The sequence below is a fragment of the Rhineura floridana genome, chromosome 3 (assembly GCF_030035675.1).
Source record: "Rhineura floridana isolate rRhiFlo1 chromosome 3, rRhiFlo1.hap2, whole genome shotgun sequence".
Lineage (NCBI taxonomy): Eukaryota > Metazoa > Chordata > Lepidosauria > Squamata > Rhineuridae > Rhineura > Rhineura floridana.
The window spans coordinates 10,714,920-10,729,929 of record NC_084482.1 but is presented as its reverse complement, the minus strand read 5'-3'; the positions used below and the strand labels follow the sequence as shown (position 1 = coordinate 10,729,929).

General features: G+C 46.1%; 1 protein-coding gene across 6 annotated transcripts in view; it reads right to left on the bottom strand.

Annotated features, from left to right (window-relative positions):
- The window catches only part of LOC133382031 (caM kinase-like vesicle-associated protein), a 39,979-nt gene that overhangs the window by 9,143 nt on the left and 15,826 nt on the right, over window positions 1-15,010 (bottom strand). For 5 of the 6 annotated variants that reach the window (XM_061621682.1, XM_061621685.1, XM_061621683.1 and 2 more), the window contains exons 2-9: window positions 13,474-13,569; window positions 11,959-12,090; window positions 8,496-8,570; window positions 4,809-4,947; window positions 4,515-4,635; window positions 4,093-4,168; window positions 1,792-1,928; window positions 769-847 (exon numbers count right to left, since the gene is read on the bottom strand). In XM_061621682.1, coding sequence (XP_061477666.1) covers window positions 769-847; window positions 1,792-1,928; window positions 4,093-4,168; window positions 4,515-4,635; window positions 4,809-4,947; window positions 8,496-8,570; window positions 11,959-12,090; window positions 13,474-13,568 — 854 coding nt within the window. In that variant the 5' untranslated portion in view covers window position 13,569. Of the gene's footprint in view, window positions 1-768; window positions 848-1,791; window positions 1,929-4,092; window positions 4,169-4,514; window positions 4,636-4,808; window positions 4,948-8,495; window positions 8,571-11,958; window positions 12,091-13,473; window positions 13,570-14,420; window positions 14,673-15,010 lie in introns of those variants that run through there. The other variant, XM_061621684.1, reaches the window with a different exon arrangement.

The window sequence follows — 15,010 nt, the reverse complement described above, 5'->3', positions numbered from 1 at the left end:
TCCCCAAGCACTACCTTCTGGAGACGACCTGCCAGGTAGGAGCGGAACCACTGCCAAGCAGTGCCCCCAACTCCACAAGCCTCTCCAGAAGGATACCATGGTCGATGGTATTGAAAGCTGCTGAGAGATCAAGGAGAATCAACAGAGTTACACTCCCTCTGTCCCTCTCCCGACATAAGTCATCGTACAGGGCAACCAAGGCTGTCTCAGTGCTAAAACCGGGCCTAAAACCCGATTGAAATGGATCTAGATAATCGGTTTCATCCAATAGCGCCTGGAGCTGCGCAGCAACCACTCGTTCCAAGATCTTGCCCAGGAATGGAACATTCGCTACTGGTCTGTAGCTATTAAGGTCTTCTGGGTCCAAGGAAGGTTTTTTCAGAAGTGGTCTCACTACTGCCTCTTTCAGACAGCTAGGGACCACTCCCTCTCGTAAAGAGGCGTTTATCACTTCCCTGGCCCAGCCAGCTGTTCCATCCCTGCTAGTTTTTATTAGCCAGGAGGGGCAAGGATCTAGTGTAGAAGTGGTTAATGAAAGCAGGAAGAAAATACAAGCTGGGAAGAAACATGGCAAACTATAGCCATAATTTTCTTATACATTCATACACATCTTGCTAAGATTGGTACAAGTTTGTCTCATACATAGCTATCTAATGTTGCAATATGTAATGTTCAAACAGTTTCCCCCCCATGCACATATATGCTCAGGGCCCAGGGAGGGCCTCACAAATTGTTAATTTGCTCCTGCCCAGAAGAACCCCCACTCACCAGATGTGACCCAGTGCCTCCTGAGCTGTGATTCGCTGGTCCTGGTCAACTTCCATAAGCCGTGACACCAGCTTTTTGGCTGCAAGGGGGAAGAAAAGATAAGGGTGGTAGAAAACATTAGGCAAAGTGCATGATTGCCTCAGGGTCTAGAGCTAGGCTTGGAATACACATGTATAAGAATGAAGAGGTAAAATGGACTGCATCATTTCAGGTAACAGGAGGAAGGTACACTTTGAATGCTCCCTTATGGGAGCAAGGAGTGGGCTAAGCTAGAACCTGTTGTCCTTTTTTAATTATTATTTTAACTTATGAAGAGTTTTCTCTTACATTTGTACAGGGGTGTGACAACAGTCTGAGCTGCTTGGGAGCATAAGATGAACACAGACTAAGCTGAGACTTAGAAGATGGCCCTTGCAGGAACCCACATCAGAGTCCAAATGAGTCACTTCAGGGGAGGAAGATGGAAGGGAGAGCCACCACCATGATCGGGGGGGGGGCTCTCTTCCCTCCCTTTCTTTCTCCCTGGCACCAAAAGAGGCTTTTCTGGCATGTGTGTGAGAGAGGGAGGGAGGGAGGGAGGAAGAAAAAGAAACTAGTGGTGTTGGTGAGGAGGAGAGATATTGTTGTCCTTTTGGTGGGAAGGTATGGGTGGGAGAGAGGGTAATCCGGGGTAGGGGGGTGGGGGAGATATTATGACCCTTTTATAGGTTTGGAAGTTGAGAAAGAAAGAAGGCACTGTGGTCTTGAGGAGAAACTTAGGCAGAAAGTGTGGAGAGACTGTGGTCCTGAAGAGGGAAACTGAGGCAGGGAGAGGGAGTTTGGTGAGTGGAGCAAGCAGGGGGGCACCCCCTAGTATATTAGTAATTGCATCTCCACTTAAATTGTCCACTCTGTTGCCTCAGGATTCTACTGCCTTGTTCTGCATGCATAGACCAGGCCTAGAGTATTAGGATCAGAAGATCAGTCCATTCCAGATATGTGAGTGGGTGCTAAAAGGGGTTGGGACAGGCCTCCCTCTCTTACCAGCAAGAGAGATGTCATCCCAGTATGGGGAGTCAAAGTCATAGTCCCCAGCCAGAATTTTGCGGAATATCCGGCGGTTGTGACTGTCACTGTTCTCATCATCTGTGTCATCGTAGAATGGGGGATTCCCAGAAAGCCTGTTTGGGGTGGTCCCAATGGGATGGAAACAGATCATTACATGGCATCAGAAAACTCAGACCCAAGCAGGTCTGAATCCAATATACCCTCCCAAAATTTATTTATTTAAAAGTGTTTATATTCTGCCTTTCAGGGCATAGTCCCCTCAAGGTAGTGTACAACTGAAGGAGATCCAACGAAGATACATTAGAGTAGTTAAAATAAATAAATATTGATATGAGGAGGGCATTAGACGGGGAGAATTCACCTTTCTTGTCCTCCTGGATCTCTCAGCGGCTTTTGATACCGTCGACCACGGTATCCTGTTAGATCGCCTGGGGGGATTAGGAATAGGAGGCACTGTTTTATAGTGGTTCCGTTCCTTTCTCTCTGACAGGCATCAACAGGTAGCATTGGGAGATGAGGTTTCAGACCCTTGGCCCCTCACTTGTGGAGTACCACAGGGTTCTATCCTCTCTCCCATGCTATTTAACATCTATGTAAAACCGCTGGGAGCTATCATCAGGGGTTTGGGGCTGCGGTGTCACCAATATGCTGATGACATGCAGCTCTATCTCTCCTTTAAATCTTCACCGGAGTTGGCTGTAGAGACCTTGTCCAAGTGCCTGGAATCCGTGAGTGGGTGGATGGGAAGAAACAGGCTGAAGCTCAATCCTGATAAGACCGAGGTGCGACTTGTGGGTGACAGGGGAAGGTTGGGTGTTGCTGACCTGAATCTTAATGGGGTAAAATTGCCCCGGAAGGATCAGGTCCGCAGCCTCGGGGTTGTTCTTGATTCCAAGCTGTCCATGGAGGCTCAGATTTCGGCAGTGAGCTGGGCAGCTTGGTATCAACTACACCTCATACGGAGGTTGCAACCCTACCTTGTATTCATCAGCTCCCACTGGTGGTACATGCCCTGGTCACCTCTCGATTAGGCTACTGCAATGCGCTCTACATGGGGTTACCCTTGAAAACAGTCCGGAAACTACAACTGGTGCAGAATGCGGCGGCACGCCTGCTTACAAACAGCCGCCGCCGTGATCACATCACGCCGGTGTTCATTCATCTACATTGGCTTCCAGTTGTTTTCCGGGCCCAATTCAAGGTGTTGATCTTAACCTTTAAATCCCTATACGGTCTCGGCCCAGTTTACCTGAAGGAGCACCTCCAGTACCACCAACTAAGCCGCCCGACCAGATCAGCCACACAGGGCCTTCTCTCCGTCCCACCAACGAAAACAGCTAGGTTGGTGGGGACTAGAGAGAGGGCATTCTCAGTGGCGGCCCCCACTCTCTGGAACTCCCTCCCGTTCGATCTTCGCCATGCCCCTTCCCTAGATACATTTCGCCGAGCCTTAAAAACATGGCTCTTTGGACAGGCCTTTGGGGTCCCCGGGGTGGGCTAATTTCTTTATATTGTTTTAAAATTGTCTATTGATGGCCCTGTACTGCCACTTTTTAAAATGGTTATTGTTGACTGCATTGTATTTTATTCTGTATTGTATTATTATGTATTGTTGAATTTAATGTTGTACGTCGCCTAGAGTGGTTTCGGCCAGATAGGCGACACAAAAATTAAATTTATTATTTATTATTATTATAAAGAATCCAAAATCATAAGGAAGAACCAAGTCTCAGGAATCATAAAAAGGAGCATAAAAACATGGTTAAAGAAAAATGGCCAATGTGGTGTAACGGTTAGGGTGTTGGGAGTATGACCTGGGAGACCAGGGTTCAAATCCCCACTTGCCCATGAAGCTCATTGGGTGACCTTGGAGCAGTCATCGTCTCTCAGCCTAACCTCCCTCCCAAGGTGGTTGTGAGGATAAAATGGGGAGAAAAGAATCATGTATACCACCTTGAGCTCCTTGGAGGAAAAGTAGGATATAAATGTAATAAATAAATAAAGGCAGACTGGAACAAGTGAGTCTTCAAGGCGCATTTGAAGACCTTCCCTGAAAGGCCCTTTTGTAGTTCCATTGGGAGAGAGTTCCACATCCACAGGACCACCGCCAAGAAAGCCCTATGCTTTGTGCCTGCCAGTCCAATAGACTACCTGTGGGTCATCTTATGGTTAACCACATCTGTCCAGTTGTGATCCTTCAACCTAGGCTATTCCAAGTTTACTTCGCATCTTCCTTTCTCTTTCACACACACACACACACTCAGTGGTGGAACTCACAGAATAAACATGATAACCCCAACAGCCCAGCAGTCAATAGGACGTCCATAGCGTTGCCGAGCAACCACCTCAGGAGCTGTGTGAGGAGAGACATATGGGTCAGAAGGGGGGGGTTAAAAATGGTCAGATAAAATCAGTGGAGCTAGGAGGTGCTAAGGTTGCTGTTTTTCACCTTCCTACAGCAAAGGTGCTGTGCTGTTAGCAGCTATATGAAAGGCAGAAATTCAAAATGTGATGTTCACAATGGAAAGCTGCACCTGTTGAATTTTTGCCTGTTGTGCAACTCTTACAGAAACTTTGTCAGGAAAAGTTGAAAAGCCTACAATGGTGTGGGTGGTAAAGCCCTATTAGAGCTACACAGGTGGGTGGAGAAATCAGAATTCTTGGGGTTTACTCCAGCTCTGGGAAAGAAAAAAACATACCCAAATATTCAGGGGTTCCACACGGCTCTGTGATGGCACCGTTCTCAAAACGTGAGAGATAAAAATCCCGCAGCACCACCTTGGAGCGATTATTTTGATTGTAGTACATAAGATTTTCCAGCTGGAGGCAGCAGAGACACAGGTGAACAAACACAGCCCTACACTACATTCCTAAGGTGCTTTGGCTCTTTTCTCCCACTGTTGAAAGAAGGAGGCCTATCCTAGATAGGAACACTAGAGGGAGGGAGGTTGCTCTGAGCATTTCAGGGCTCCAATCCAGGTTTCTTTCCTCACCTTGAGGTTGCGATGGACGATGTGCAGGTTATGTAAATAGGCTAATGCCTCCAGTACCTGCCGAACAACATTGCTGGCGTCCTTTTCTGTGTAGTAGCCCTGGTCTAGGATCCAGTCGAAAACATCCCCACCCGTGGCCCTGCAAGAGGCACACACAGTCCAGCTTGAGTTGTGGAGCCAGCTGGAAAAAAGGGGGGTGACACACCCCATTCCCCCACAAACACTGCTGAATTTGGAGTGGCTGAATAACAGCATGTATGGCAGGAAGGTGATGGTCTTGGGTGATTCTTACATTGCTTCTCCAGTGTGATGTGGTTAGAGTGGTGGACTAGGACTTGGGAGACCAGGGTTCAAATCCCCACTCAGCAATGAAGCTCACTGGGTGACCTTGGGCCATTCACTGTCTCTCAGCCTACCCTACCAGATAGGGGTATTGTGAGGAAAAAATGGAGAGGGGGAGAACCACATACACCACCCGGAGCTCTTTGTAGGAAAGGTAGGATATAAAAGTAATAATAAAGTCCAAATACTGCTTTAAGGAAATTAATATTCTGAATTCAAGTCAAATATTCATGCAAATAGGCTCACTGCATGAATTTGCTCAGGTTTTGCGTGATCTGGCCTGGCAGAACTTCAGCAACTTGGGATTGTAGTAACTAAGTCCTAAGAGGAGAGCCTTGAAATAAATGAACCTATGTTAGTTATGTTCATTAACTTCAGTGGATCTACTTTGAGTAGAAGTAACATTGAATACAACCCTTAAAAGTTTCAGCAAAGTGCAGTGAAATGGTAGAAGAGAGGTTTTTGTACATTGAAGGTGCACGTAGATTAGGGAGCATATCTGGAGACAACATTGAAGTTGGTTACTAGTTCCTTATCTACATGAAAGTTTGTAATCAAAGTCAGTAAACTTAATTAAGAACCAAGTTGATATGCCCCCGAACCCCAAGATATCCCATACCACAAGGATGGGGAACCTGTGATCTAGATGATGCTGGACTCCAACTCCCATCAGTCACAGCCAACATGGCCAATGGTCAGGGATTATGGTAGTCCAGAAACATCTGGAAAGCTGTGGGTACCCACCCTGCAATATCATATACAGTGCCTTGCAAAAGTAATCACACCCTTGACCAATGCTCTCATGTTACTGAATTACAAATGGTCTTGTTAAAATTGAAGGAAGAATGGATGGAGCAAAATACAAGGAAATACTGCCAGAGAACCTGCTTCAGTCCACTAAAAAACTGAAGCTTGGGAGGAAATTCACTTTTCAGCAAGACAATGATCCCAAGCGCAAGGCCAAAGCAACATTAGAGTGGCTCAAGAACAAAAAGGTGAATGTCCTGCAGTGGCCCAGTCAAAGTCCTGATCTCAATCCCACTGAGAATCTGTGGCGCTCTTTGAAAATTGTGGTCCACAAGCAACGTCCATAAGCAAATCTGCCAAGGAGAATGGGCCAAAATCCCTCTGACACTGTGCAAAGCTGGTACATACCTACCTCAAAGACTTAAAGTTCTTATTTGCAGCGAAAGGTGGCTCTACCAAATAATGTGTGTGGGTTGAATATTTATGCAAGTAACGTTTCAGTTTTTTATGTTTCTTAGAAATATTTCCCAACATAAAACCAATGTCACCTTACAATAATTGATTTTGAGTTTCAGTATTTCAGAATAAAATATCAGAGAACGAAATTACAATGTACCATTTGTAATTCAGTAATATGAGAGCATTGGTCAGGGGTTTGATCACTTTTGCAAGGCACTGTATCTCAATGACTGGGGGACTGCCCTTTTCAAGATCCACAATAATTCTCTTCCATCAAAACCAACGGATCTCTGTTTCAAAGTTTTGTGCAAACAGGGAGCTGGAAATTCAACCCTTGAGTGCTTTCTGTATAGCTTGGAATGTAAACCTCTGGGCAATGACACCACTTTATTTATTGATTCAGAAGATTTCAGCTAGAGTCCTAAATGCAACTAACAGCATTTATAAACATGTATTTGTTAAATTAATTAAAAGCATTATCATTATTATTTACTCTTCTGTACAGTGCCTAGCACACTGTTAATTCTAAAAGCTGCTGCAGTTGCTGCAAACATGAGATGTAGAATTTTTAAATTTAAAACCAAAAAAATTTGCTAAAAGCCCCAGGACACATATTATATGGCAGTTAACCACATGCCACGTGAAATTCTGTGCAAAAATGAACAGCCTTGCTTGCAGTATTGGCTGGGTATTGTGGCAGAGATAACTGAGGTCTGTTCAGGGCAGCTGAAATATTTGGGCATGGAAGGGGGATCAGGTGGAAAAATTGGGAGATTCAATAACTTTGGCATGGATTGCTGGCATATGGGCACTACTGTGCTATAGGTTTCTAGAAAGCAGGACAGGATGATGCTGCAGTATTGGAAGTACCAATATTTCTTGCTCTCCCCCCCCCTTATTCCCTCCCCCTGTAACTGCTCCTATTCTATCCTTGGCATATCTTATTCTTAGCTGTATTGTAACTAATGTGTTCTCCACCCAGAGTGCTCATTCTCCCAATTGTATGTTCTTCCAAACCACACATCCACAGAGGGAATCTGCACCACAGCAAGGGAACCATGGCTATGGACATTTTAAAACTATTGCTGCTGAAATCCAACTTTTCTCACTACACAGGTAGACTGCTCCTCTGAGAAGTGGTTTATACAAAATCCTGCTGGTTACTGCTCCCCTGGGTCACCCATATCTGATTTTCCTCTCTCCATGCCCCCACTCCCAGCTTGCCAGCAGCAGTAGCAGTACAAAGTGTCCAGATGTGTTTTGATGTTTTAGGGTGCTGGCACAAGGTCAATAAGAAGCTGGAAGGACCACTACCTGGTCTGCCGCCTGTACTACGTTGAAATGTTGGCCAATGTGTTGGATTAGGACTTGGGAAATCTGAATGTAAATCCTCCACAGCCGTGAAGGGCAGCCTCCATATCTTACACCGGGACTGGGGAATCTTTTTTTTGACCAAGAGTCACATTCCTTTCTGGGAGGTGCAAGCCAGTAGTGGACAGAGCCAGAGGCAAAAGTGACCAGAACAGTGAGTATATATGTTTTTTCCTTTGGACAGTAAGCTAGTTTTATACACACTCAGCTAAATCCCTCTCTGTCCTCCATCCAGACAACTAAGAGGCATTATCAGAGTTCAAAAACACATTTGAGCCAAGCAAAACCACTCAAGGAGGGTGCACCTTTGGGCTGGTGAGGGATGTGACCTGGACTGAGAGGATATGGCTGAGAAGGACGTGTAGACTGGGGAGAATCCCAAGGGCCAGATTCAGAGGCCTGGAGAGCTGCATTTGGCCCCCAGGCCTGAGGTTCCCTACCTGTCTTAGATGAACCTACCTCACAGGGTTGTTGTGAGGATAAAAATTGGGAGGGGAGAATAACTGCCACCCTGGGCTCCCTGGAGGAAACAAAATAAAGTCAATCTGGCTTTTCATCTTCCTAAAAACATACTGAAAAAGGATGTTTGTTACATAATTTACTATTAGTTTAAAAGGTCATAGATTATATCGTTGTTGATGCTCATTTTGCTCTCCTGTTCAGGGTGCTATCTGGGCAGGTGGTGGACTTTACCATCTCCACTAACTGCTTCTTGGGCGCATGTGTGCCTGGCATCATTGTACATCTCCATCTCCCAGTGAAACTTACAGTTCCTGGATGATGTAGAATTCCTTCCTTGTCTCAAATGTGTCAATCAGTTGCAAGATGTTGGGGTGATTCACCCTGAAAGATGGATGCAGAGATGCATTAGCTTCCAATCCTGCCCCCTCCATGAGCTACCATCGACTCCCCATCCACATCAACCCAATTATAAATCTCTTCTCTTGTCTCTCATGATCAACCTGCATAGACCTTGACATCCACCTCCTTCCCCATGCGAAGACCTTTCTTGTTGCCTGTCCCCTGCTGGTCTGGCTTTGTTGTTTGCACTTGAAGAACCATTTGTGCAAAGACCAAGTCAGCAGAAATCCCAGCCTGCCCCCGAGGCTCTGTTTAATAATTCATTCCTGGCCTTTAAATGTTTAAAGAGGCTAAAAACAGCTCTTTTGATGTGGGGCAGATCAAGGAATAAGGTATACTGCTTTGACGGTGAGTGAAGGGGTGGGTAAGTACCGGTTGCTATTTAGGTTAGGGACAGGTGAGAGGTTAACGCTTTTTCCGTTTTACTTGCTCTGCCCTTGTGCCTTTATTTTTCAGCCCCCTGCTCTACAGAACTGAAGCCCAATTTAAAGGAAAAATTAATATTCCTCCTTTTGCCCCTGCAAATACTAACAGGGTGGGAGGGTAACTTCCCATGGCTTATGCAACTACTGAGAGCAATCAGGGATATTAGGAGGTTTTTTTAGTTGATTTGGCAGTTAACAGCCTTGCTGTTGTTAAGGTTGTCTTTAAGAGGTATGAAATCTGTTGTGTTATTTAACAACAACAGCAAAATCAAAAACCAATAAAAACCCGGGATTAACAGACCTTGACTGGGCTCTGGGGAGGAGGTACTGATCTGCACTGGGAGATGGACAGCCGAACCACACAGCTGGTGATGCCATTAGAGGCTGGGCACTGAACAGCTGCCAATACCCTTTCTGCAGTGGGGTTAAAAGAAAATTGCTGTACTGTTTTCAGTGCTGGCTAAAAACTTTTTTGTTTAGGCAAGCCCACCGAAATATATAAAGTCAACATGTACTTCAATACATTTATAATGTGTATCTTTTTAACTGCTGATTTTATTTATATTTTGAAGTTTTTAGGCCAACCTGTTTTTAATGTCTGCTTTTTACTGATAATATTATATTTTATGAAAGCCGCTTAGAGGATTTTATGATTAAGCAGTACACAAATCCTGTTGATTAATTACATAAATGAACAAATAATGCAAATGCCTCAGAAAGCAAAAGAAGAGTCCATGCTTGGGGTTCCTCACCACACTAACATTCACCTACTTCCCAGAGTGAAGAAGTGGTGCTGTGGTGACTCCTCTAAGCCCCTGATGTAAGGCAGGCATGTGGAACTGTATCTGCCCTACCCCTCACAGACCAAATTTGACAGGCAGGCGACCCCACAGGTATGCCAATCATCTGACTTCAACAGGTCTCTTTGACAGTGGGATCCCATGGCACCTTCAAAGAGGCTTGTTCCAGAATCACAACGGGGTTTGCATTGAAACTGCTGCTAAAACAGGTTTTTTGCCTCCATATTAGCAGGGGTATGAGAGCCAGTGTGGTGTAGTGGTTAAGGTGTTGGACTATGACCTGGGAGACCAGGGTTCGAATCCTCACACAGCCAAGAAGCTCACTGGGTGACCTTGGGCCAGTCACTGCCTCTCAGCCTCAGTGGAAGGCAATGGTAAAACCACCTTTGAATACCGCTTACCATGAAAACCCTATTCATAGGGTTGCCATAAGTTGGAATCGACTTGAAGGCAGGCCATTTCATTTTTCATTAGCAGGGGTTTCAATGCAGACACCTTCCTGATCCTGAAGCACAGAAGGCTCCTACCACCCACTGATGAGTGGTGGGGGTGTACCTTGTTCTAGCAAAGAACAACCGAGAGCTAATTTTAACCTCCCAACAGTGTGTTTGAAGCCACATCAGTACGTGCCCCACACCTGATGTCACATATGGTGGCAGGTGTGGGGCAAGTGGGCATGGTTTGCCAGGAACGGCCTAGTGGGCCAAACTGGAACTCTTGGTGAGCCAAAATTGGAGGTTCCCTGCCCCTAGTATAACATAGGAACTGCACCTGTGGCATTTTGGCAGCAGCTTGTGGCCAATCAGCCAAGCCATTGCACTTAGTCTAGTCTGAATGTTAGCTTCCTTGCATGGCCCTTACTTGGTGGGATTGACATATTTCCTCCACCACCTGTACAGTTTTTGACAAGTGAGGATTTTCTCAGCATGCAGATGCAGTGAAGGGGAAAGCTTTATCTGTGGAATTTTTGCCTCATCATGCAGGTGCTCTTTGTTAAGAACATAAGAAGAGCTCTGCTAGATGACGCCCATGGCCCATCTAGCCCAACATCCTGTTTTCACAGTGGCCATCCAGATGCCCATCGGAAGCCCACAAGCAGGACCTGAGTACAAGAGCACTCTCCCCCCCCTCCTGCAGTTTCCAGCAACAGGTATTCAGAAGCTGCCTCCAACTATGCCTTATCCCCCATGAATTTGTCTAACCCTCTTTTGAAGCCATCCAGGTTGGTAGCCATCACTGCCTTCTGTGGGAGCGAATTTCATAGTTTAACTATGCACTGTGTGAAGTACTTTCTTTTGTCTGTCCTGAATCTTCCAAAATTCAGCTTCATTGGATGTCCACAAGGTTGTTTTTTTTAAATATATAACTTATTTATATAAATTTCATAATTACAAACTATTACTTAAATCAGTCATCTATCAAATCATATATCATCATGCTGGTTTTAAAAGGCCTGAGAAACAACACAACAGATGGCAACCTTATTGCCTTGACATATGTGCTTCCATTAATATTTTTATTTTCCTTTGATGTTTTTCTGTCTCCCTGTCTCTTTTCCTCACAATTCTGGAGCTCTCCAGCCCCGGCTCCATACTTCTGTTGCTATAAGTGAACATTTAGCTGCGAGCTTAACTATGGCTCGGTGACCATGAGCTCATTACGCATCCTCTCAACTTGGCAGCTTGCTGAAAAGAAGCTACAGGGAATATTGTTATTTACAGAAGCACAGCTTGGTTCCCCCAACACAACAGAGAAAACACACAAGTTTTACGTGCAAATGAGGAAGACCAAGAACCCATGGGTGTCGTGCTCATCCCAGGAGTTCACTGGCACATGCATGCACGCCAGGGTTGCCTCCAGGATTGAGGGGGCCCTTGGCAATGTGATTTTTGGAAGGTCCCTCCCATGTCAATGGGCATTCAGTCATGGGCTTGCCTAGCAGTAGCGGCAACAACAAACAGCTATCAACCACCACTTAAAAATGTAAAATGTTGGCTTGCACAGGGAGACCAAAGCAGGCATCAGTGCCAGTGGGCCCTGCTGGAGCCCCTGAAGCTGCCAAGGGGTGCCGGGTGCTTATGCCAGACCTAAAATACACACACACACACACACACACGTATATGTATACGTATGATAGGCACCTACATCTTCAGGATAAGGATTTCGTTCTTGGCTGCCCTTCGCACCTTACGCCCATCTTTCTTGAGAAACTTCTTACAGATATACAGTCTGTCTGTCTGTCGTTCACGGGCCACACAGATCTCACAGAACTCCTTCCTGTGGGACAGTGGAAGACAAAAAGAAATCCACTTTTGCTTCAAGAACTGCCCTGTTGCTAGATGAGGCCAAAAGTCTACCTATTCCAGCATCCTGGGAAGCAAACCAGGGTAGGAAGGTGATACTCCATCCCCTGTTGCAGCCACTAATCAGAGGTATACTGCCTCTGAATTTAGAGGTTCCATTGAGCTACCATGGTTAATATATATTGATAAACCTTTTCACCATTTTTTGAGTTTGTGGAGTGTAATGTAGTGATTAGTGCAGGAATGGGAACCTGTGACCCTCATATTGCTGGACTATAACTCCCATCATCCCTGATCTTTGGGCATGCTGGCTGGGCCCGATTAGAGTTGGGATCCAACAACTTCTGGAGGGCCATAGGTGCCCCACCCTTGCTTAAGGCTTGGGGTTAGGCCTGGGGAGACCTGGATTCAAATCCCCCTCAGCCATGAAGCTCACTCAGTAATCTGGAGCCATTCACCATCTCAGCCTAATCTCCCTCACAGGGTTGTTATGAGGAGAAAATAGGGGCAGGTGGAGTATACTGCCTTTAGCCCGTAGGAGGAGAAGCAGGAGACAAATGAGGCAAACAAATACAGTCCAGAGACACTATGGCAAGTTTGAAAAATTGTTGCGTTGCGCTAGGGATGCTCAGTGGGCAGGCCTGTGTAATGAGCAGCTGCAAGATTTGTCACATGTGCTGTCCAGGAGTTGCTGTCCACCAGCCTGCAGCTTGTCTCTCTCAGCAGCCAGTTAACACACAGTTCCCAGCCCAGTCAGCCATTTTGCACTGGCAATGCTCTCTTTTTTCCATCTGTTTGATTGTGGCAAAATGGCTGACAGGGCAAGGGCTAAAACGAGAGCAAAAGTCACTGCAGATGCTACATGTTCATTAATCACTATGTGTGTGAGGGGCTGCGAGGACCAATTTGGGAAGAGCAGAGGTGAGACATGAAAGGGAAGGGAGTGGCTGTAGAACCACAGCAGGGGAAGAGGCCCCAAAGCTATGAGGTGAGAGATACAAGGCCCAGAGCTCTGTCAAACTATCAAGGGCCAACGTTGAGGATTTGAGGCGGGTGGGGAGGATGGTGTGGCTGTTCTGTGGATGTCTGGGTACAGGGCTTAGGATGGCAGTATGATTTGACAAGAGATGGTGCAACAGAGTGGAAAAGATATTAAGGCAATGCCAGGAGTGTCAAAGGGTATCTCGTGTGGTGCTGTGACAGGGCATTTCAAACAGCCAGTGAAGAAGGGAAGACATGCCCCTAATGACACACCTCCTAAACTGCCACGTTCCTATATAGTTTGCAAGCGCATTGCTCCCTAAGGGTGGCCCCAGAGACCACAGGAAAGTTGGGGATCAGTGTGCTGCCTACTTACGCCCGTAGCAGCTGCCCAATCTCATACTTGTCAGTGATGTCAGACAGGGTGTTGTAGTTCTTTTCATCCCGCAGTCCAATGCAGCCAAACGGCATCCTGGGAGAAAACAAAGGGGGCTGAAAATATTCCCAGTGTAAGCTGCCTTATCTAGTCACGTCGCTGGACCATCTAGCCCGGTATTGTCTATACTGACTGGCCGTGGCTCTCCAGGGTTTCAGACGGGATATTCCCAGGCCTACCTGGAGACATCAATGATTGAACTTGAGACCTTTTCAATGCAAAACATGCACTCTGCCACTACAGCACTTCCCCAAACGTCAGCTAGCTAGCTAACTGCTTGCTTGCTTCCTTCTTTTGGTTTTTTACCCACCCTTCACCATAAGGTTTCAGGGCAAGCGACAATCAAATATGTAACCACGTAAGGAGTTTCAAACAAAACAGACTAGTATAGATTAAACAAAAGAGGTGAATCCCACAAAACACCTTAACTGGCCAAAGGCCAGGGTAAACTAAAGAGGTGTGTCCAGCATACTGTGAAAGTTGTATGATGAAGATGCTAGATCCGTCGCTGTGGGGAGCGAGTTCCACAATGTAGAGTCTGTCCAAGAGAAAGTCCTGTACCAGGGCAACATTCCCCACACTTCTGAGGGTGGCGGAACTGACAAAAGTCTGCTTAAAATTTAAATTAAGCAAGATTCTATTCCTTGTGGCTGTTCAGATTATGTGCAGCCCCTAAATATCAGCATACAAACACAGATTGTACGAGTCATCAGACTTTATGAGTCAAAGACTTGGGTTTTGTGTGTGCAGTTTTTGGCAGGGTGATTTAAAATGCTTTCTTTTGAGTCGCCCTCCTGGGGTCCCTTCCTTTTTCAACTCCAAAATGCCCAACACCCGATAACAGGCATACACCCTCATCTCCTTGCAACCAGAGCCCCTGTTCCTACCCTCTTCACAATGTGAGATGCTCCATGGTGCCCCTAAACCTGGTCCCAACTGAAGGAAAACACTGGGATGTCATACAGAGAGGTGCCTATTGCATTCATGACCCTTTCTCCTGTCAAAATTCCCTTCATGCCTCATTAGCACAGCCTTCACACTCCAGAGGCAGGGAACAAGCAGAGCGGAAGAGCAAGCAAATCTCCTTTCAGGACTGGGGACAAAATCCTTGAGTCCTCTCTCAGCCCCTGCCCCAAATACACTTCTCTCTAATTCACTCAGTCTCATGTCTCTCCCAAGAGAGAAGGGAGAACTAAAAATAGAACTGTGGGTCCTGAGTTCCATCAGCAACAAGGAAAATATGATGTGTCGGATGTGTTGGTCAGCACAGATAACATACTCTCCAGGTATGATAGGTATAACACCTCTCCTCCCCGGGGATCCCAATCCAGAGAAGACTAATTGCACATAAGCCTTACTGAATGTAATGAGGAACAGCCCTGCTGGATCAGGCCAAAGGCCCATATAGTCCAGCATCCTGTTCTCACAGTGGCCAACCAGATGCCTATGGGAGACCACATGCAACAGCACTCTCCCT